Raw genomic sequence first — 23,426 nt, forward strand, 5'->3', positions numbered from 1 at the left:
TGAGGTTGGGTGTGCTCACCAGGGGAGGATCTAGGGGTGGGTGGAACAGAAATCTCTTTGGACCCCTTTTTTTGGGACTCCTTGATCTGCCACTTCTCACCCCATGTGTGTGTGTCTGTTCAGGTTCTGTCACTCTTGCAGCTATGTTTGTCTTGATGGATATGACCTTTGAGATTCTGAGGCTTTAGAAATGTGGGTTTTACACTTTGGTGATTTTGCGATTTTTAGAAAAAAAAACTAGCTGATTTAACATAATGGGAGTCATTTCATCACCAGCACTCATGCTATTCTCACTTGGATATCTTTTGTTCCTGTTCTAAGACTGGACGACATTGCAAAATACTCGAGATTCAGTTAGTATTGAATAATCATCCTCCTTATCCCCCCCTTCCCCCCCCCCCGCAACCACACCCAGTAGATCTCTTCTATTTAAACATCTAAAAACCAACTTTGTTAAAGAAAAAAAACACCTTATTAAAGAAAAAAGGAAAATCACAGTTTCTCATCAGAGGAAACCAAATTCAGGGTTTTCATTCGTTTTTTTAGATGAATTAGGGAGAGTTTAACAAAGACAAAGTCCTCAAACAAAATAAATAGCATGTATATAGGGCAAGGAACTGAACAAGGACAAGTTTTAGTAGACTTCAGGAGTGCTTTAATGCTAAGAATTTAAAAAATTCATGTTACATCTTTCATTTTAAAATATAATATTCCTTTGTACAATCTTAAAAAGTATCTTGCATTGGTCTCACTGTTCATGTTCATCTTGCACCTGCAAAAAATAAGAACATTTTTTCCACTTCTAGTTCACAAGAATAGGTAATTAAGTAAGTTTGTGATCAGGATTTGCCAATAAGAGGATGAGGTAAGGGGAGTTCACAGGCAAAGATAAGCAAGTCCAAGGTTTGGCAATTATTTAAAAACAAAAGAGTCCTTGGTGTTCATAAGGAGTCAGCAAGCACTTCGTGCCTTCCCCTGTTATGGGCCATTGAGATCGGCAGCTAAAAAGTGGGTCATTTCTAAGATTAAAAAATCTTCAAATACTATGCTTTTTCCATGATACCCATGACTGGGCAAACCCCCCCCCCCCCCCCCCTTCCCCCCAAGGTGATTCTTCGATAAAGTAGTTCTTTATTGAAGAATCACCTAATCTTAGACTTCCTACATAATTTATACCTGCACATCCCTCCACCCCTTCCCCCCAAAGCAAATCCTGGCAATGAACCTGAGGCTACCACCCATGATAAAAGGGTTGTCTGTCGCTTATAAACTCAATTTACAGCAGTGCCGTAATGTCATTAAGGGGCCACTTTATATTTGGTTTTAAGGAAATGACCAGTTGGGGTGCCCTCAAGTTTTCTAAAAGACTCTGTGTCATGCCCATCCCTCCCCCCCCCCCCCCCCCAAGTATTCCAAGGCCTGTTACGGTCCAGCAATAAAAGCAAGTTTCTTTACTGTAGTTTTTTTACCTAACTGTTTGCATCTTCTGATTGTTCCTTGTTATCTTTTGTTGATCTTTTACGACCTGAAGAAAAAAAAAAAGCTAGTAAGGGTTGTTTTAGGAGTTCTATTTTTAATTTTATCACTTACTGTTTTTGAAGGCATTTCATATTCTGACAGTCTTGTCCCATGACGCTGATATATACTATGTAGAGCAATATTCAAAACATTAGAGAACCTAACATGCCATCACACAAAAATTTACTCTTACTTCATGCAATTCATTTACTAAGCAATTAACACATTTTGTCAATATAGTATAACAAAAACAATAACCTCACTACAAAAAGTTCATTTGATAAACAATAGTAACACAACAATGTACACATCCATTAATACACAATTTCAAAGGTTACCTGACTTCTCTCAGGAATGTGCATCACACATCGCACTGAGTCAGTGTGGCCAACATTCTTTTGCACAATCTTTCGTGTCTCAGGGTCATAAACTCTGCAAAACAAAACAAAAAATGTAAACACTATCCATAATACACGACTTCAATTTTTACTTTTTTAATAAAAAGATTTTTTAAGAACATTCATAAAATCTCGAAATGTTAAAAATTTATCCATCTAAATCTTCATAAATGAAAATTTTCACTCATGATATTGTTGCTAGTAACCATAATTTTTTACAGTAAATTAGTACCTAAACAGAGACTTTTTTGTCAGAGAAAAAAAAAACCTGATTGAAAAAACACTTAAATCCAGAGACAGAGACAGATAACATAACATTTTTCAAAAAGTATTATAGATTTTTTGTGCTAAAGCTGATCTACAGTACATCAGTAACAACAATTTAAAATTTAGTAAAAAAAAAAAATACAGTTTTGTCTCTAGTATGAATGCAACATAAGTCTTGTAAGTCACATACAAAGCTGCTTACTAGGGGGGGGGGGGGGGTGGGCAATCATGGGTATCATATGAAAAATGCATAGTATTTGAAGATTCATTAATAAAAAATGACCCACTTTTTGTCTGCTAGGGGGATACGCACAGCTTGTGCACCCCCGCCCTGTGAATGCACCTAATACACATTGTTTTTGCTCTACCTGATCACTTCCTGAATTCCTGCCACAATGCAGCCGTTAACCTGATCGATGCACAACGCGGATACAGCCCCCTGAGCACTCAAAAATAATACTCGTAGAGTATCCTCCGGGTGGTGAAGTAGACGTGAAACCTTAGAAATCCCCTGATGACAGAGGGGAGCGTGGCGAAAGCGGGGTCGGTTAGGGACACCCCGCATCCGGCGGTTGTGCACCAGACCGCAAAGTTGAGTTGCTGTGGCCAGTACCCATAGGAAGGCTCCGATAGACACCGGCGAGACTCCTTGGCGGACTTGTGCGTGACTACTGTCTGAATATGTCTCGGACCCTAGTCGTGAATGATTTGTCCTCAGCCACGTGTATCTCTAGCTGCGTGAGTAGTGGGGTGATGTCTGAGGCCGTGCTCTCCACGGGGGTCGCGGGCACGGCGTAGAGCAGCTTTTGCGCGAGGGTCAGAGACCTAGGGAAACCGGTTTTTGCGCGTTTGACTTGTTCGGCTATAGCGTGTTTGATATGTTCGGCTATAGAGGCTCCCGCCGCAACTGCCGCCTTCTTCGTCTCCTCCTCCTCCCTTCGGGGAATCGCCTCCTCGTTCAGCATCCGCCAGCCTTCCCAATCCATGCTTAGCCCTATTAAACACGAAGTCGGGCTATGTTCAACACAATGGTGGTCCTACATGCCGTGTTCACCGAAGGCGAGCTGACGCTCTTCTTCGAGCGGCCGATAAGGCGCCCACGCTTCGTGGCGCTCCGGCAGTGCTGGCTGTTTAACAGCTGGTATAATCTCGAGCGGGAGCATCAGATAACGACCATAGCCTCCCTCCCGCCCATCGCTACTCTGCCAGCCGGGCATGGCCGAGTCCATCGTGGAAACGATCAACCGCGCTGAAAGCAAGATTCTGAGCGCGAAGCTGGATCCCCTCACCGTGAAGATCGCGCTCATGCCCAATAGCGTTGCGTTCCTGAATGCCGAGCTTTGCGCACTATTTGGCCTAGAGGCTAAAGACGATCAGTTGGGTGGGCGGGGCCTCGCACTGCCCTTGGGGGGCCCCACTGAAGGTGGCTTTGCCGAAAATAGAGGCCCTCTACATTTTCTGCGATATCGTAGACCGCATGCAATGCCTCGCCTTAGGCGAGCCTTCAAACGTTCTCGCTTGCCTAGAAACCCGCGGGAGGCCGCACGAGAAAGTCGTCTATGGACCCGACATCCCCGTTTGTGCCGCAACATCTTCCTCTGGGTTTGTCTCGAGTATCCAAATATGGATCAGGGATGACCGCGGTAGACGGGTGGACTTTAAGGGCAAGCCTGTTCGCCTCGTATTAGAGCTAACCTAGGTCCGACATAACAAGCATGGCAAACAGCGACGTTAGCAGCGGTGCCATATACCCTTCGCTTCCCAGCGTCTGCCCCCCGTAAACGCACATGACGCCTACCGCTCCGGCAAGCATCGGCGTCGACGTGCAAAGCTTCCGACTCCAGAAAATATGTGACACTCAGGCGGTTCTAGACAACGAGATAACGCATCATCGACAGGTGCGGAAGACGTATAAGCGAGCCTTTGCCGTTACCCATGCTGTGTCTGTGGCATCCGGCGTCGCTGCCGGGGCGCTTTCCAGCGCCGAGGTAGGGGTCTCTTTGAGTGGGATAGGGGTTCTGATCGGCGGTCCGCTGGCAGGGGTCGCTGGGCTTTAGGGGTCTTACGAGCAAGGTGGCTAAACACGAAGACACGATGGTTTTAGCGGAGAGTAAGAAAAACTCGATCAGCGAGCTTGTCTCTAAGGCTCTGCAGGACGGGCATATCTCAGACGAAGAGTTTCGGCTAATACTTCAGGAACAAGAGAGATACTACGCGCTCAAGGCCGCTATCAGAGCTCGACACGGCCTCGCACCGCGTGAGAAAAAAAGCAGGAAAGGGCCCTCCCTGGAGACACGCGAAAAGATGAAAAAGAGGCTGCGAGAAATTCGCGAGGAGTTCGGGAGCGAGGTGTTCGAGTAAAACTCAGGTTTTAACGCCACGCCAGCAGCTTTGAATTTACGGCCGAAAAACGATTATTCCGCGCTCCTTAGGTTGGCGGCCCAATCCACGTCCCTCGTTTTAACGGTCCTAGCACAAGGCGCTGGCGTCCCCCGACATGGGTTAACCATCGCTAATTACCCAGTGGAGTGTGTTTTGCGTAGACCTACTTCTGCTAAGTATCAATCTACGCGAAGTGGTCCCGACGTAGATTAATCTACGCGAAACGTGTCACCGAAAGTCCCCAGCTTGGAGTGGAACTGAGAGGCCCGGAGGGGCGATCCGCGCCTCCCACTCGTTTCACTGAAAGCGGGCTGGGAGGCCCGGAGGGGCGATCCGCACCTCCTACTAGTTTCTCTGAAACCCCCCAGTCCCCCCAACACAAATATCTAGATTTCATTGAAAACGTTCCATAAAATTAAAACGACATTCAATAAGAGGTGAAGTTATTTTAGGAAGAAAACAAAAATTATCTAAACGAAGGACCAAAATACCAAAAAAATAAGCACTAAAATACCAAAATAACTTTCATAGTTTTACATATCTTACACTACACATGGGTACTGACATGTTTACCTCTAAAAAAGTTACCAAACCAAAGCAGCAGGCTTAGGCTTTTCTAGTTGAGTTACTTACTAAACTGCTCGATATTCTGTTGGAACTTGTCTCAATTTAAACATATGCTCTACTTATTGAAATCTACATGGTGAAAAAATCATGACATTCAATGAGAGAGATCAAGATATTTTATAGTAAGAAAACAAAATTTGTCTTATGGGTAGCCGGACAAGTGTCGCGATGCAAGGAAATCACTTCTTTGGGATTCATTTACTTATAGCGATTTGTAGGAGACGGTTTTCATCAATAAGCTACAAAATACTTCCTTCCAAAATAAAATACCCGCAATAATTGATCACGCTACTGTCATACAATGTGTTTTATGCATGTTAACATTCTAGAAAGGCGCAAAATCGTCATTCGATTAATAAGCGAGGGCCATGTGTTTGTAAGAGTTTTGTTTGATATTTAGTTTAGCTGATTGGGAAAAATTTTGAAAAATCAGTTTGTGGAAATCTATCCTCTTCTATTTTGTCCTTCTAACAGAGGCTTTTTTACCCTGCAAACAGAGACCCTGCTAACACAGGCTTTTCCCTTGTGTTTCTCGGACTTAAAAGTCGCAGTTTTGGCTAGTCGCTCTTTCAGCACAAACTCAATAGAAAACACGAGAACCCAGAGACGCGAATCGGCAATTACTAAAACAAAAATAATTAAAATCTTTGCTAGCATTTTACTTGTTTTGTTTGGTCACCGGAAGTTTACAGGAATATCTAAAAATTGCTGTGTTGCGAAAGCACAGAAAGACCACAAAAAGTTTACGGATGATCGATCCAACGATCCAACGATCCGACGATCGAGTGACACGGAAGTCCCTCCAATAACTCGTAAATGATTTGCAAGCATTAGCTACCACAGGTAACCCAGTAATAATTTATGCTCTGGAGGCAGCATTCGTCCGGGTAGCCTGTGGTATAGACGTGGAAAGTCAAATGAGTGATGAATGTAAAATAGAAAGGCGGAGAAGTGAAGTGCCATCTCCTGATGTAGGTTTTTAAGCGAAATTTCATCCATTCTTCTACTTGTCTCATTATGCAGATGGTTGTATCAGAACTTGAAGACATTACTTTGAGTAAATTTTCAGCTGGGGGTAGCCCGAAAGACGGGGAAGATGACCTAGAAATCTTTGCTTTGGGGAGACACATCTGCTATATCGTTGCAGCCGTGATTATTCGAGAGGATGGGAAAATATTGATGATGAGAGAAGCTAAGGAATCTTGTCTAGGGAAGTGGTACCTACCCGCTGGTCGCTTGGAAAAGAACGAAAGTCTAGTTCAAGGTGCTAAAAGAGAGGTTATCGAAGAAACTGGATTGGAATTCGAGCCATCAACAATGATTTGCATTGATACCGTCTTTGGAAACTGGATTCGGGTGACGTTTACAGGAAAAATAATAGGGGGAAAACTCAAGACAAAGCCTGATAAGGAATCCTTGGGAGCCGCGTGGTTTTCAAGGGAGGATATATTTACGAAATTGAAGCTGAGAGCTTACGATATATGTCCTGCGATTGATGTTACTTTGCAATGGCATCATTCACGTCGCGATGATGTGTTATTTAGATCTATGCCAGTAAAAAATCCACAACACAAAGTGTCAATTATAATTTTGGCTGTTTTAAAAAAAAATGATGAATTAGACGTTCTGTTGAGAAGTTCCAAGAATGGAATACCAAAGCTTCCCAAAGAATTTATCTCCCCTTATCATGGAATTAAAGAAATGGTGAAAGTCGTGTTACAATCAGCTGATCAACACATAGAGTATGATATCAGTGGGGTCTTGAAAATTGAGCATGTTGGCAGTCCACATGGCGCCGCAGATGGAATGTGTCTGTCTGTCCTTGTCAATGTGAAGAAATGTAATCTTGTTTCAGAGAAGTTTCATTGGATAAATGTTTCTAGTGACTCTCTGAAGAGTAAGATTTTTAAGCTTCTTGACACTCAAGGTTGTGTTTCCTTAATAAGCACATGATACCTGGTGCTGCACCTTAACTGACCCATAATTCCTAACTGAATGAAACCAAGAATATATTTAATTGGTTGTTATTTTATGAAACACCAAGAAACTTGGCAAATAAGTGCAGCTCATGCAATATGAAATCATTATACAGAGAAAACATGGGTATGTTTTTTAAACAGCTTTATTGTACAATGTTTTTGTGATGAATCAAAGGCAAGCTTGCTCAGCTCCACCTTGAGGGGACAGGGCAGGCCCGTACCCAGGATTTTTCTTCTTGGGGGGGGTGCGAAATCCAAAAAAACTGGACCTACCTTTTCCGGGGGAGGGGGGGGGGGGAGGGATGGAATGAGTTCTCTGATAAAAATCTGACCATCCCCGATGCGTTGCAGTATCTCCATGGGACGTTTATTGTCAGATTTGGCTAAATACCAAATACCAAGTGATCTAGATTATGCTTTATAATTTGTCAACAAATTGCACGTCCATTGCGATCCAAAAGTGGGCCTTCGGCCGTTGTGCGTTGACCCCCCCTTGGGTACAGGCCTGCAGGGGAAGGGCTACTAACCTATATTCACCCTTCATGTCCCAGCTTGATTACCTTTTATGTTTCCGACACACAAAGAACTGAGAATAATCTGCTTGTAAATAATTTTGTATTACATATATAGCAAATCGAAGTCTAAACCATTAGTTAAATGTATGTGTAACCTTAACAGTTTCTTATTTTGTAAAGAATATAAATGAAAAGTTTCCTCTCTTTCAGCAAGGGCGTGCCCAGGATTGGCTGAAGGGGTTGCAGAGGGCATCATATGGACAAACACACCCATAGTCAGAAATTCGAGTGAGGTTGGGTGTGCTCACCAGGGGAGGATCTAGGGGTGGGCAGAACAGAAATCTCTTTGGACCCCCTTTTTTGGGACTCCTTGATCTGCCACTTCTCACCCCATGTGTATGTGTCTGTTCAGGTTCTGTCACTCTTGCAGCTATGTTTGTCTTGATGGATATGACCTTTGAGATTCTGAGGCTTAAGAAATGTGGGTTTTACACTTTGGTGATTTTGCGATTTTTAGAAAATAAAACTAGTTGATTTTACATAAAATGGGAGTCATTTCATCACCAGCACTCATGTTATTCTCACTTGGATATCTTTCGTTCCTGTTCTAAGACTGGACGACATTGCAAAATACTCGAGATTCAGTGAGTATTGAATAATCATCCCCCTTATCCCCCCAACCACACCCAGTAGATCTCTTCTATTTAAATATCTAAAAACCAACTTGGTTAAAGAAAAAAACACCTTATTAAAGAAAAAAGGAAAATCACAGTTTCTCATCAGAGGAAACCAAATTCAGGGTTTTCATTCGTTTTTTTAGATGAATTAGGGAGAGTTTAACAAAGACATAGTCCTCAAACAAAATAAATAGCATGTATATAGGGCAAGGGACTGAACTAGGACAAATTTTACTAGACTGTAGGAGTGCTTTAATGCTAAGAATTTAAAAAATTCATGTTACATCTTTCATTTTAAAATATAATATTCCTTTTTACAATCTTAAAAAAATATCTTGCATTGGTCTCACTGTTCATGTTCATCTAGCACCTGCAAAAAATAAGAAAATGTTTTTCCCTTCTAGTTCACAAGAATGGGTAATTAAGTAAGTTTGTGGTCAGGATTTGCTAATAAGAGGATAGGGTAAGAGGAGTTCACAGGCAAAGATAAGCAAGTCCAAGGTTTGGCAATTATTTAAAAACAAAAGAGTCCTTGGTGTTCATAAGGGGTCAGCAAGCACTTTGTGCCTTCCCCTGTTATGGGCCATTGAGATCGGCAGCCAAAAAGTGGGTAATTTCTAAGATTAAAAAATCTTCAAATACTATGCTTTTTCCATGATACCCATGACTGCCCCCCCCCCCCCCCCAACCCCCCAGTAGTAGGTCTTTATCGAAGAATCACCTAATCTTAGACTTCCTACATAATTTATACCTGCACATCCCCCACCCCTTCCCCCCAAAGCAAATCCTGGCAATGACCCTGAGGCTACCACCCCTGATAAAAGGGTTGTCTGTCGCTTATAAACTCAATTTACAGCAGTGCCGTAATGTCATTAAGGGGCCACTTTTTATTTGATTTTAAGGAAATGACCAGTAGGGGTGCCCTCAAGTTTTCTAAATAACTCTGTGTCATGCCCATCCCCCCCCCCCCCCCCCCAAGTATTCCAAGGCCTGTTACGGTCCAGCAATAAAAGCAAGTTTCTTTATTGCAGTTGTTTTACCTAACTGTTTGCATCTTCTGATTGTTCCTTGTTATCTTTTGTTGATCTTTTACGACCTGAAGAAGAAAAAAAGCTAGTATGTAAGGGTTGTTTTAGGAGTTCTATTTTTAATTTTATCACTTACTGTTTTTGAAGGCATTCCATATTCTGACAGTCTTGTCCCATGACGCTGATATATACTATGTAGAGCAATATTCAAAACATTAGAGAACCTAACATGCCATCACACAAAAATTTACTCTTACTTCATGCAATTCATTTACTAAGCAATTAACACATTTTGTCAATATAGCATAACAAAAACAATACCCTCACTACAAAAAGTTTATTTGATAAACAATAGTAACACAACAATGTACACATCCATTAATACACAATTTCAAAGGTTACCTGACTTCTCTCAGGAATGTGCATCACACATCGCACTGAGTCAGTGTGGCCAACATTCTTTTGCACAATCTTTCGTGTCTCAGGGTCATAAACTCTGCAAAACAAAACAAAAAATGTAAACACTATCCATAATACACGACTAAAAATAAAAAGATTTTTTAAGAACATTCATACTAGAACATTCATAAAATCTCGCAATGTTTAAAATTTATCCATCTAAATCTTAAATGAAAATTTTCACTCATGATATTGTTGCTAGTAGCCATAAATTTTTACAGTAATTTAGTACCTAAACAGAGACTTTTTTGTCAGAGAAAAAAAAAACCTGATTGAAAAACACTGAAATCCAGAGACAGAGACAGATAACATAACATTCTTCAAAAAGTATTATAGATTTTTTGTGCTAAAGCTGATCTACGGTACATCAGTAACAACAATTTAAAATTTAGTAAAAAAAAAATACAGTTTTGTCTCTAGTATGAATGCAACATAAGTCTTGTAAGTCACATACAAAGCTGCTTACTAGGGGGGGGGGGTAGGCAATCATGGGTATCATATGAAAAATGCATAGTATTTGAAGATTCATTAATAAAAAATGACCCACTTTTTGTCTGCTAGGGGGATACGCACAGCTTGCGCACCCCCGCCCTGTGAATGCACCTAATACACATTGTTTTTGCTCTACCTGATCACTTCCTGAATTCCTGCCACAATGCAGCCGTTAACCTGATCGATGCACAACGCGGATACAGCCCCCTGAGCACTCAAAACTAGTTCACAAGACATGCCATCTGCATTCTGAGGGGAGATTTTAGAAATGTGTTAAGTATACACAACTCTAAGGTGTTAAATTTAACAAATTGGGTCAAATATAAAGAGTTTGAGTAAATGCCATTTTTGGTGGAAGGGGCTAGTCTCCTCACGGGAGGGTTGGGAATTATTTGAAATAAAAATACTTATTTGAAATATTGTACCAAGTTCATTGTATTGTTGCTCAATAGGCGTTTGAAAACCATTTTTCTTCAATGTTATTAAATATGTTTACTTGATAATGTTTCATTTCGTCTATATCAATATTTCAAGTAAATCATCTAGCTACTTGACTCATACTGTTTGGTGTCCAATACCTATGGCGGAAAACCCACAATTTTGACATTTTCGGTTATTAAAAAATAACCGAAATTAGTGTGTTTACTATATTTCACAAGTTTTTTTAAAAAAATTAGTATGGAAGCAAAGCTCTGTGCATTTTAACTTACCCAGACTCGGATGGTGCCATCTTCTGATCCTGTCACCCACTTGTTCCTAACTGAGCTCCAGCGAACCTGCAATTCACAAGGTGTAGTTCCAGAAAATATCCATACCCATGGAGGGGGTCGGAGGTATAACCCCCCACCTCCCTGAATTTCCAATCCCCTCCATGGGGGAGGGGGGTATGGATATTTTCTGGAACTACACAATTGGGAAAAATTGTCAGCTGAAAAAGTCAAAGTGATGTAGTAAGAACGCAGTGACGATGTGAGTGCTAAATAAATCGCGTTTTGTTGCAGTTATTTTGCAGCTAAAGGCCTGGGCCTGCGCTAGTTTGCCAACCCAAAAGTCAAGTAGTTTTTAGTGGAAGTCCCCTTAAAACAATAACAACCAAAAATACATTTTCACGAATATAAGATACTCAAGAGACAAGACTGACAAATCCCTTCAATTCCCAGCTTCTACTTCAAGACAATGTATACCGTGGTAAACTTTGTATGAGGGGGACTTGAGGTAGATGAACAAAATTGGAAATTTTTCTTCTATGTAAAAATACCTATAACGTTGCTGCTTTTTCTTTAAACAAAACAACAGTTCTGCTCAAGCATGTCCGACATCAGCCCCGTCAAAAATAGAGAAGGCATAAGGTCTAACCACACTACTCTAGATAAAGCCGTAGATACCTGAGTAACATCTGCTTCATGACCCTGTAGAACAGCTAACAGCTTCATCTCTCTGCCCTTGTCTGAGAACCGACGGATATAGACAAGCTTGTCTGATGAAGCATATGCAAACTCGTCCCTGAAATGGAATTTATACACCAACAAGAGAATCATACGACAGCAGAAAAAAAAAAGCACAGAAAAAAAAGATGGAAGATTAAACGGCACAGGCTAGTACACACAAAGACTTAGCCAAAGTCATTTGTTTGCTAATTCATCCGTAGAAGGAGCATAGTACTAAGAAAATCACAGAAGTGAGCGAGAGGTGGTCTAGCAAGGGATCAAAGAGGCTTGTCTAGGTATGCATCTTTGAAATGGGATAAAAGGAAATTAGGAAGATTTGGAAGATGCGAATTTCTCCCTAAAAAGGCAATAGAACATACATAGCAAGACGTTTCTTATCCACACAAATTTGGATACTACCCATCATCAAAATGTGATGATGTCAGTTTTAAATGGTCTTGACCAAATGCGTGCTCACACTCTATTATTACCTGTCCGCACTGTATGTAAGATCTAAGATGATACCATCAGATGCCAGTTCTTCACTCTCGGACGAGGCGTTGCTATCTGTATTCCGGAAACTATCATGCAGTCTGAAAATATCAATTAGACATCCTAAATACTTCCAAATAACACTTTGGGCAAGACTAGAGTCTGTCTCGGAATAAAACTGTTTGATTTCTGCCCGCTGAATACGTTTGTCGGTGTCAATAAGAGGGTGACACTCCGAATCAACCAAGCTGCTACATCGTGGAAAAACAGTTTATTTTAACTGTTACAGCGCGACCAATAAAACCATGAACACTGGAAATATGTATGGAATGTTTGTTCCGACCAATCACTTGCAATATATTCAAACAGTCAACTAGAAACATGTCTCAACAAGTCTGTGTCTAAATTCTTGCGTCAGATTCGTCAGAAGACAATAAACATTCCACACATATTTTTAAGTGTCACGGTGTTACTGGTTGCTCTGTAAAATATTGTTTATGATAATGCATTTATTCCAAATGTATTAAATCAATATCAAAATGGTTTACGGGGTTTATCATTATAAAAGTGCATCCACCTATATATTTTATATCTTTATCAATCTTTACATTTTTTGGCTGCAACAACATCACATAACCGCCACTGATGTGTAACAATGCAATAGGCTAATCACAATTATTCCAGTTCAGAATCTAACTTTGTTTATCAATATTTAACACGCAGATGCGTAGCAATTAACTTAGTAGTAAAAAAGCTTATCTAAGGGCAAATCACCTGACTGTTTCTAGATCCCATAGGAGAATTCTGCGGTCCCACCCGGCACTGATCTGAAAAACATGTAACAAAGACAACCTTAGCCATTTATAGACCAACTGCTTTAAGTTTACTCGCCTTAACATCCCCAAATTTTCCTGAACAAAACAGTAGCTTCGGATAGTGTAAATATTGTAAGTTTGGAAGCCTCTGCTGGAGTTTCGCGCATCTTCACAGCAAAGTTGAATTCATTTATGGCACGATATGAAATGTTAAGACGTTCTAATTAATAAGGAAGTGAAAGTTTACTGTAATTGATGACTTCATGATTATTTCTATAGGATAATACTAAGATTCCAATACGACATCCCACCTTTGACACCATGTGGTGACGACCGGTTACTAATATAACGGCAATGCTTTTTCAGATTATTGTGGTCGTGTGGAATTTCAGTGCAAAAGCGAGGCCTTTGTCAGACCATATTTTTTAACAGTCTTGTTTATATTTGCAGTGGTGTCACTTACCAGGAAAGTTGTGCCATACCCCGCATCCTTGCCTACCACAGCAAGACCGGTCACACAATTAGTATGCTCTGTGAGTACGTTACGACAGATAAATCCCGCCACGCGATTGGTGACAGAGTCCTGGTCTTTGGAGCCCTGAAACAGGAATGTTCGACATCCTTTGCTCAAAACGTGTAGGACATTGACAATTATTTGGTAAGAAACACGAGGATTGATAAGTACCAGTAAAAGTACAGTAGAACCTTAATGGACGCCATCGGGACCAAAACATTTCTCCAAAATATGGAAGTGTCCGTTTGATGAAAGTTTTTTTTTTATAGACTTTACAGAATTTTTTTAGGTGAGTGTCACGCTTTGTTTCTCTTTTCGCTTCAGGGTTTGGATTTGTCTTTTGGTTGTTGTCTTTAGTGACCTGGTTTATTTGACATTGTTTCAGAGAACATTTATCCCATCAGGGAGGGAATACTCTTAAAGAAACCCTAAACCTGACAGGTCGAACCCCAGAACGTCCGCATTTTAGATTACAGTTGTTACTCTCTGGTAATCTGAACGGAAAGACACCAAACTCCCGCCGCCTACCCCCTCCACGGAATGTCCAATGTCCTCCAAACCATCCCAAACCAAAAAAACTTATTCCATAGAAAGAATAGCTAACACACCCAAAGTTACAATGGAACCTCGATATAACAATTACCTCTGCAAAACGACCATCTATTTAGGTTCCGACCATACAAAGTTTAATGCCAATGGCTCTTTCAAAAATAATGATGAATTTCTTTTTATGTGGTGTGTGTGCGATATCGTTATATCGAGGTTCTAGTGCAGTGTACCTCAACATTCTCTTGTTCCGCCCTTGGAACTTTGTCACCCAGTAAGATGGCATACTTGAAGATCAGGCTCTCGTCTGCTGGTCGCATGTTTTGTAGCACTGACACAGCATCCATGTCAAACCCCCATACGTCTGCAACAACAATCACAGCAGAGACGTCTTAAAGAAGGCCAATCACGCTGCCATTTTATGATCCCTGCACAATACCGATTGACTAAAAAAAATCATTTCCATCGGCTAATTCAAGCGAGTAACTGGGCAATTTTCAACCAAATATCGTTAATAATAACGTGCAGACTGGACCATGACGTTTACGCTCACAGAAGAAGAACAGAGAGAAAGAGAAAAAATAGAAAACGAAGAGGAAGAAAGAACAAAGTGTTCGCCGAATATATGGATGGTGATGAAGAAAAAAAACACACTCAAGAAGAAGAAATAAAAAAGAAGAAAAAGAACATGAAGAACAAGACAAAGAAAAGTAAGCTTCATGACATCTAACAGCAACGGCGATTGTGAGGACACATCTCAGTACTCATACGCAAAAAAAAGCTGCACAAGAAATATAAGTTTATTTACATTTTAGTAAAATGCGGGTCAAGGATGAACAGGAAAAAAGGAGGAAAAGGAAAGAAATAGGAAGATCAACAAATGACGAAGATGCAGTAACACAAAACACAAAAAGAAGACAAGAAAAAGGAGAAGAACCGGCACTGGCGTGGGTGCGACGTACAAATAGGAAGCAACAATTGCCCAACTTACATATGTTATGGTCTTCTGACGCAACAACCAGCAGATCCAGATCCTCAACGAACACAGAGCGCAGCAGCGCTATGTTACTGATGTGCTCGGATGGCATCTGAATGGATATCAGAGATAAACAATATGTTACAGTGAGTAATGGTTACAACTTTTTAATTGTATACCATCTACACGAAGCAACTAGTATTTGTTAGTAATGATCACGACATTATATTTTGTGTTTCTTAGGCATAGTTAAGACGCCATTCCTGTGCGCCGGGCGCTAACGTGGTCACTTTGACTTTTTGGTCAAGTAAACCAAGTAACAACCAACGTACTAATTGACATGAACTTCATTAGCCAACCAGCGATGAAGAGAAATGCTTTCAAAAGAGCGCATGTCCGAAGCAAGAGAGGACTTGCGCTAAGAGATCACGTGACCTTTTTGGGTGGCAAATTCAAAACAAAATAATAATAAAAAAAATCAGAAATGACTGCGCCGGTCACACCAGAGAACGACGAAGAAATACAATTTTTCAATAAAACTTAACACTTTCTGAAAAAAAAATTCCTTTAATAAACACTGAATAAATGTTTTTTTTCTGTTATTTTGCCGCTAAAAGGCTGAGCGCGCGCTTGTTTGACACCCAAACAGTCACGTGATCTCTTAGCGCAAGTCCTCGATTCTCCTTGTATGAAGTTCGTGCCAATAAAATATGTGGTTCTCGCGTGCTTATTGGATAGCTTTATTAAAACAATATATTTCATGGTAGTCCAGGCAGCGTCTGTCGCATGGTTAACTTTGTATTGGTAGCCACAGTAGCGTCCGTCGCATAGTTAAATTTGTATTGGTGGCCACGGTGGCGCGTGTCGCATTGCAGTGGCCACGGTAGCGTGCGTCGCATTGTGAAACTTTGACTTGGTGGCCACGGTAGCGTCGTCGCATGGTTAACTTTGTATTGATGGCCACGGTAGCGTGCGTAGCATTGCAAACTTTGACTTGTTGGCCACGGTAGTGTGCGTCGCATTGTGAAATTTTGACTTGGTGGCCACGGTAGCGTGTGTCGCATTGTAAAACTTTGGTTTCAAATTGTTGTCCAATACAAAACATTAAAAGGCTTCCATCAAATACCTGGTTGATGGCAAAGCTTGGCCTCTGTTTAGTGTTCTGGTTTAAGTCCTTGATGATACCCCGGTTGGGTCCCAGCCAGTCATATTTATTAGCGATCTGTGCTGCCAGTCGAGCCTTAGCCTCACTGTGCGGGAAGATTTCTTTACTGCAAAGACAGGCCATGAGAGAGTTGTTAAAGGTGCGACGCACAAAAAGCAGCATAACGCGAAATTTAATGATCAGCAAGTTTTCCTTACTGCAAACACAGGCCATGAGAGAGTTTTTGAAAGCCCACAGCACAAACACGCAACGTTTTGCTGTGAGGGAAGATTTCTTTGATGGGAATACAAGCCACGAGAGGGCCGGACATTAGCGCAACCTCAAAATTTTCCCATTTATAACCGATATGCTAAAAATCCAAGGTGTAATTTGAAAATGTATTTATTTCAAAAGTACAGTAAATCCGGTTAAGATAAGGATACCTTCACAACCATACAATTATATTACAGAGGAAAACAAAATACGAAATAAGGATTATTAATCAGAACGATTTTTCTGATTAATGCTACTAATTTTACGTAGCTTCAGGGAAATAAGCCAACACTGTACTTACTATCTCTGATATTATAGCTTTCCTTGGAGCGAAACATGTTTTGCGCGTGCCTTATTCGAGCAACAGCGAAAAATCTCTACCATACACCATAAGGATAATTTGATAAACTGATTTTTTACTATCTCAAAATGCTTCTAAATGTGATCTAAACCTTCGTAGTATAGGAGTCGAGTTTCGTAAAAGAAAAAGCAGAGACATATGTTGATGACGCGCGAAGGAGGAAAGAGAAGGAGCTGGTCTCCGCACACAATAAATTACTTCTTAGATATTGCACGCAAATTGCACGTACTTTCGAAAATTTTGTAATGGGGAAAAAGAATAATGTGTCGACTCCCTGCAAGTAACTGAAGTTACCAACTGATATCAGTAATACCGCTCTTTTTCAAGCGACGATTAATTGCTTATTTCCAAGATATAAATGATCTTCCGGGTTGACTGGGGATTAAGTTGGCTTTCACACTGTTAGTTTCAGGGAGTTATTTTTACTCCACTCAGAGAGTAAAAACTACTCTTTGCGATGGAGTACTTTTAAAGGAGTAATTTGAACTCCTTTATTGGAGTAAAAACTACTCCACTGAGGAGTATTTTTTTTGTTTACTCCCTTAACGGAGTAAGTTTTACTCTGCTGAGAATTAGTATCGAATGTTTCTTAGAAAAAGAGTGATTTTCACTCTTGTTGGTCAAATAATGGAGTAAAAAGTACTCTTTTCTGGGGGGTAATTTTAGCAGAGTAAAAGCTACTCCAACTATCTGAAGTGAAAAGCGTTATTTTTACTCCAGATGGTCAAGAAATGGAGTAAAAATGTACTCCTTTGAGGGGGTAGGTTTTGAAGAGTAAAAACTACTCCAGCCATCTCGTGTTGAAAGAGTAGTTTTTACTCCAGCTGTATCTTTTTAGAGCAGTAACAAACCACACCAAATATATAAAATAAAGCGGGTTGTTTTTTTACTCTGAATTAGCTGGATTTAAGAAGGAAAACGATAGTCTTTATTATATAAGACAACAGATAAAAATAATAATTTATCGTATTTATTGTTGAGACAAAAACTCTACCCTGTGCCTAGGAGTTTCCTAAGATTTCCTAAGTTCGATCAAAACAACAAAATATGATTAAACTTCCTAAAAAATCCTAGGATTTCCTAGTATAAGCAGTAGACCAGAAAATCGGATCCAAAATTTGGATTTTGATCCAAAATCTTAGGAAGAAGATTTGAAGCATTCTACAATTTAGGAACTCTTAGGAAATTCTTAGGAAATCCTAAAAGAACATTTTCAATACAAGAACAGGCCTCACCATACTTGCATATATTCTCAGCTATACTACAACAATAAGAAATGTAATCAAAGACAGGCATTGGACTCGAACATGAGTTTTATGTGGTGTACTTTCAGAATTCGCTCAGAATAATTAGTACTGCATTGAAAAGAAAGATAGGTAGGGTGATAATTGTATAAAATTCTTAGATCCGATTTGAACATTATAAAATCATATATATTGTTTCTAATAGAAATGCTACTTGAGATTATAAAAAAAGAAGTCCCGCTTTGCAGATAGAAGACGGCTCACCAGGGCCCGTAAAAGCAAAATGTACCGGGCGTCCCTCGCTTTAGTGGCCGAGAGGGGCTTGGGCCCAAGGCGCAAAATCATAACGGCCGAACGAAAGCCATTATCACAGCCTCCAAACGGATAGCCGTTTATTCCCGTCTTTTCTACGCGTAATTCACCTTTTTTAAGGATTTGATGGCAGAAAATGGATTGAAGTAAAAGGTTAGTGTGTAATGGGCTTTATAATGTGATAGGTTCAATAGTAAATGTGATTTTTGCGACCAACTTCAGCATCAAATCATCGTTCGTGAGCGGATTTCTCGAACTAGACTGATATGTTTTGTGATTCTTTGTTATCTTCCAAAGCAATACTACCTTCTTATGTGTTTCTCTTATTATCTTCGCAGGACATTATGATAGAGATAGTAAAATGTGTTCGAGTTGCAAAGCCAGAAAAGAAAGAAGTTGGAGGTATAAGGAATGTATCAATTCGTAAATCGCAAGAAACGAATAAAAACTTCGTAAACTTACGTTATTCACTAATCACTGTACTTACATCTAAAGCGCCTATGCTTTATAAACTGTTACTTGAAGCACAAAATTGAATAACTTAGCTTAGTAAAAACCTAGTAATCAGTCTTGCACCTAAAATTTGTCCAGATATTTATTTTGAATATCTAATGTTACTGTAGTTGGTTTTTGTCCGTATATTCTGATCACAGTAAACCCTGCATATGAAGAACCTAGCTATCTTTTCAAGCTAGCCTACCAGGTTCAAATTTAAATGGTGCATATAGAGGCATTAGGCTTCTAGCTTCTTATCTGAATGTACAAAGATGGAGGAGGAGGCAGTTCTTTTGGAAAACCGTAATGACGCCAAAAAGGGTAATGTTCAAAAGCTGTTAAAGTTGTTATAGAAAAATAATATTGTGTATGTTTGTTTCAGCTTTGTTATGTTGGAACACTTGTTAGTAATTTTGTCCTGGATACCTTATGTCAAATGACTATTATTTTTCAAACATTTTTTCAACTTATATTTTTGTTATTTTTTAAACTGAATTGTTTAATTAAATGATTTGTCAAATTCATAATAACGTCTTTTCCTTGGTGTTTCTAAATTACTCTAATTTTTCCAGTATTAACCCCTGAAGTAGGTGGAGTTTAAACGGCCATTTTGTAAAAAACATGGGGGAGGGGGTTGAAATCATCCCTTTAGTTACCCAATTAGTAGGGAGTAAAAATTGACTCCCATTTTGAGGGTGAATTGTACTCTTTGAATGGAGTAACAACAAGCAACCTAATAAATTACTCCACTTAGCTACCCCCTAAAGTGGGTAAAATTTACTCCCCTGAGAGAGTAGGAAAAAAAGAAGTAAAAAATAACTCCATTTTGAGGGTAAATTGTACTCCTTTAATGGAGTAATAGCAAGCAACCTAGTAAATCACTCCCTTTAGTTACTCCCCTACAGGGGTAAAATCTACTCCCTTGAGAGAGTAGAAAAAAGGGAGTAAAAAATTACTCCAAAAAGGGAGTCATTTTGTACCTCGGTTTTTTACTCCCTTTTTGGAGTTAAAACTACTCTCTGAAACTAACAGTGCAAAAAGGAGCAATATTTTAAAAACAAAAAGCTTTTAAGCTGCTACAGTTCCAGCTAAAACATAATGAATTTGAAGACAAATATCTTTCCTGACGCACATATCTTAATTTTCCTGACGCACATCAAAGGAACACTCGCGGTAAGATCAGAGAAATGAAAAAAGAGAGAAGAGCATGGAAAATTTTAAAAATACATAGGCTTTAAGAGAGTATTTAGAATCTAATAAAAAAACATACTGCCAAGAAGCAAAGCATAGGAAATGCACGGATTCTTATGATTTTCAGTAAGCTCCGGTAACATCACAAGGTTAATGTGTTCCTCCATTCTGTCTAGAAACACGTCGTGATGTCGTATTTTGCAATGACCATTTCAAAAAGAAGAACCTAGTAAGCTCACCTTTCTAAAAGATGGTGGAGCATTATGAGGTGCTATTAAAAACGGCAGTCCTTTCCCACCATTCATACAGTTCCCTTCTCGCCAACACTCCATTAACTCTCCATAACGTGTGTTATTTTGTAATCCAAATTACAAGTAATTTGATAATATAAATATTTCTATTTATCATGATATGCATAAACACTTCAAAACTAAATATTTGTTCCATGAAGAAATTATGAGCTATTTGAAAACAAAAATATTTTCATCAAAACATATCATTCGTTATGGACTCGTTATTTATGGCGCCTTACATATATGAAAAAAAACATCGCAATAAAAAATTGTAACTTCGAACTATCTTCCGACTGCTTTTTCGCCTACGGAGGTATTTAATACTCTTTCATTACCATCAATCAAGGGCTTTATTAATCCAGTTTTATTTCCGCTACCATTTATCATACTTTGAATTACTTCAACATATGATGAATCGATAATGTAGTGAGGAATAAAGTGAGCATATCGTTTAGTTTCGGCAGCTGTACAGGATCTATTTTACGGGTGAGGACCACCAAAGGTGAGGCAAATAACATACACAGGTGAGACACTTAACAGACAGAGGTAAGGCAACTAACAAGAAAAAGGCAATAGCAACGAAAAACCAATGACAACTGTTAGCATGGCGAGCTTTTTGGGGGTTAACTTTACTGGCTCAAACGTCTCAGAAAAAAATGGAGAAAGCTCAGAAGAGAGCCAACAAGATATTGCCCTAGCTATTATCGTCCCTCTTGCGGTGATACTTTTTTGTGGTATTGTTTCAAACGCGACAGTGATCGTTCTTGTACTTGCCAAAATGGTTCCCAAGAAAACTACCAACTTGTTCGTGTTGAATATGTCAGCAGCTGACTTGGTGACTCTAGTTCTTAATATTCCTTGGGCGTTAATGGTTTTCTTGACACGGAACACACACTGGGCTGGTGGCGTCATCGGCGATGCAACCTGCAGAATGGTAATTTGGTTGTACAATTCAACGGATTGGGTTTCCTTGATCACTCTCCTGATAATCTCGATTGAGCGATTCAAAGCCGTATCCTCCATAGCACAACGGTCAAACCGAAGTCTATTGGTGAAGGTCTCACTCATCTCCCTCTCGTGGTCCTTGCCTGGCTTGCTCAATGTCCCTATGCTGTTGATTTGCGGTGTCGAGAAAGGGACGAACCTTTGCGACTGTTCTTTTACTAAGTCCACGGCAGCATACTATGTGGCAACAAATGGCTTGTACGTCTGCCTGGTCATCTCCATTATTAGCATAAATCTTGTGATTATACGAAAACTGGTCCGTACTCAAGTGGCTATGAACCTTCCAGAAGCCCAGCGAGAAAAGAGACTCAGATCGTTTCGATCAGCTGTTCGTATGGTCCTATGTTCTTTGCTACTGTTTGTTTTCTGTACATCGCCAATTTACACGCTTAATACCCTTCTTCGCCTTGTCTTTATTGGTGAAATACCATTAACAAACAAAATGACAACGATGCAAGTTTACGATGCGTTGAATATTGTATTTTATGTAAATGCTGCATTTGGTCCTGTCATTTACTTCATTTTTCTGGATGATTTTCGTAAAGCTCTTGGGGAAGTACTCAGAGACATTGTGCGATGTCAAAAAATTCGTGCAAACGAGGAGGTGCAATCAGAACAGCCGCTGGAACCTAGACAATCAACACTACGGACTCATGGTAGTTACACCAACAAAATAAGCGCGGAAGAGAATTATGAAGCGGCCCATAGTGATTCAAGATTGTAAAAACAAACATTATATAAAAGTCGCTCGATAAGCCAATTAAATTTCCTTCATTTATAAAATGCCGGCGTCAAAGATCACTCTGAGAATTTCTTTTTTTTTTAAGAAAAAAAGGGGGGAAGATATTGATGTAAATCCGATTTCCTTTCTGTTCTCTTCTCGTGACCGCCCTTCCCAATTCATTTTTTTTGCGATCTGCTTCCGTGGCGCTCTTGCACCTACGCTCACGCCAGGGGTTTCCCGAGGGCCATTGATTATTAAGCGTAACTTGCGACGCGCGCTAGCGTGGCCACTTTGACCATTTTGAGAGGTAAACCAACTGAAGCTTCACTAGACAACCAGCGAGGCAAAGAAATGCTAATTGAATTACTTTCTTGAAACTCTCTTTTGGTGCCCACGTTAAAGCGCATCGTACAAACGAATGTCAAATACAGGAGATTAAAGAGCCACTTATACGGCTGAAGAGTGATTTTCGCATAATAAGCCATTTTACGGGAAATTGGTTGCTTTCTATTTATTACACTTGATAAAGTAAACAGGAAGATTTTTCATTATTCTGTCGCACACTCACATTCACATTTTTTTTGGTACAAACTAGAAAAGGTGGTTCAATTCTGTTAATTTCTGTCATACATACAATTCCTATTTACTTTACTCACATGTTTCTTGTGCAACTTTGCAAGCTTTATTTTATTTCTTAATAACCACTCATTGTGTCTTTTAGGGAGAGTATAATGCAATCCGTCCCATTACTTCGATGCGTGCTTCTCCAAAACTTAATAAAATTGAGTTTCTACAGTTAAAAAAACGAAATACTTATTTTACTTCTCGAACATACGTTTTTTTCTTCTCTAGAAGATCTAAGATCTCTCTTCCAAAAACGCTAGCCCGCCTAGTCTCAGGCGCTCTGACCGGGCACCCTGTGGTTGGTGAGAGGGAAAGGAAAGGAAGCTGGGCCGACTTTTTCTAGAATTGCGGAAATGAGAGAGTGTTGGTATGTTAATGCCCCTTTTGGTTATGCGGCCAAGTATAGACACTGAAGATGGACTCTGCCTTCTTCAGTGGTTCTTTAACGTCCAACCATAACAGGTTGGTTAGCTAGGTTTTTCGAGACGGGACAGTCATACGGCTTGCCAGAGCATTAACGTGTATGTACTGGCAGTTTTTTGGTGGCGTTTTGCTTTGCAGGAACTATAAGTCTTGTTAAACTAGACGACATGCCGAGCGCGAAATGTAGCTAGTGAAGCCACTACGAAACACAATGTAGTGCGCAAA

The 23,426-nt window shown here is 40.0% G+C and overlaps 2 protein-coding genes and 1 long non-coding RNA gene across 5 annotated transcripts in view; 2 read left to right on the plus strand and 1 right to left on the minus strand.

Moving 5' to 3' along the window:
- Window positions 1-632: 632 nt before the first annotated feature.
- Window positions 633-23,426, minus strand: part of LOC5506783 (probable U3 small nucleolar RNA-associated protein 13) — a 42,589-nt gene continuing 19,795 nt past the window's right edge. The window contains exons 15-27 of one of the 3 annotated variants that reach the window (XM_048732888.1): window positions 16,239-16,383; window positions 15,128-15,224; window positions 14,370-14,500; window positions 13,540-13,674; window positions 13,036-13,088; window positions 12,261-12,362; window positions 11,728-11,845; window positions 11,053-11,118; window positions 10,479-10,591; window positions 9,794-9,887; window positions 9,528-9,582; window positions 9,404-9,459; window positions 633-772 (exon numbers count right to left, since the gene is read on the minus strand). In XM_048732888.1, the coding sequence (XP_048588845.1) occupies window positions 9,404-9,459; window positions 9,528-9,582; window positions 9,794-9,887; window positions 10,479-10,591; window positions 11,053-11,118; window positions 11,728-11,845; window positions 12,261-12,362; window positions 13,036-13,088; window positions 13,540-13,674; window positions 14,370-14,500; window positions 15,128-15,224; window positions 16,239-16,383 (1,165 nt within the window). In that variant the 3' untranslated portion in view covers window positions 633-772. Of the gene's footprint in view, window positions 773-8,598; window positions 8,734-9,401; window positions 9,460-9,527; window positions 9,583-9,793; window positions 9,888-10,478; window positions 10,592-11,052; window positions 11,119-11,727; window positions 11,846-12,260; window positions 12,363-13,035; window positions 13,089-13,539; window positions 13,675-14,369; window positions 14,501-15,127; window positions 15,225-16,238; window positions 16,384-23,426 lie in introns of those variants that run through there. The other 2 variants (XM_048732887.1, XM_048732889.1) reach the window with 2 other exon arrangements.
- Window positions 6,091-7,322, plus strand: LOC125572399 (8-oxo-dGDP phosphatase NUDT18-like). Its single transcript, XM_048732890.1, has one exon. It carries the CDS (start codon window positions 6,210-6,212, stop codon window positions 7,143-7,145), a length of 936 nt encoding a protein of 311 aa, XP_048588847.1. The 5' UTR covers window positions 6,091-6,209; the 3' UTR covers window positions 7,146-7,322.
- Window positions 18,029-19,293, plus strand: LOC125572400. Its single transcript, XR_007313814.1, has 2 exons — window positions 18,029-18,599; window positions 18,785-19,293. It is a non-coding gene; the product is annotated as an uncharacterized LOC125572400 (long non-coding RNA).

This window comes from Nematostella vectensis, chromosome 9 (assembly GCF_932526225.1).
Source record: "Nematostella vectensis chromosome 9, jaNemVect1.1, whole genome shotgun sequence".
Taxonomy (NCBI): domain Eukaryota; kingdom Metazoa; phylum Cnidaria; class Anthozoa; order Actiniaria; family Edwardsiidae; genus Nematostella; species Nematostella vectensis.

What these genes read in the sequence shown, in the direction of transcription:
- LOC125572399 (XM_048732890.1), top strand. Translation starts at nt 6,210, where the DNA reads ATGCAGATGGTTGTATCAGAACTTGAAGACATTACTTTGAGTAAATTT.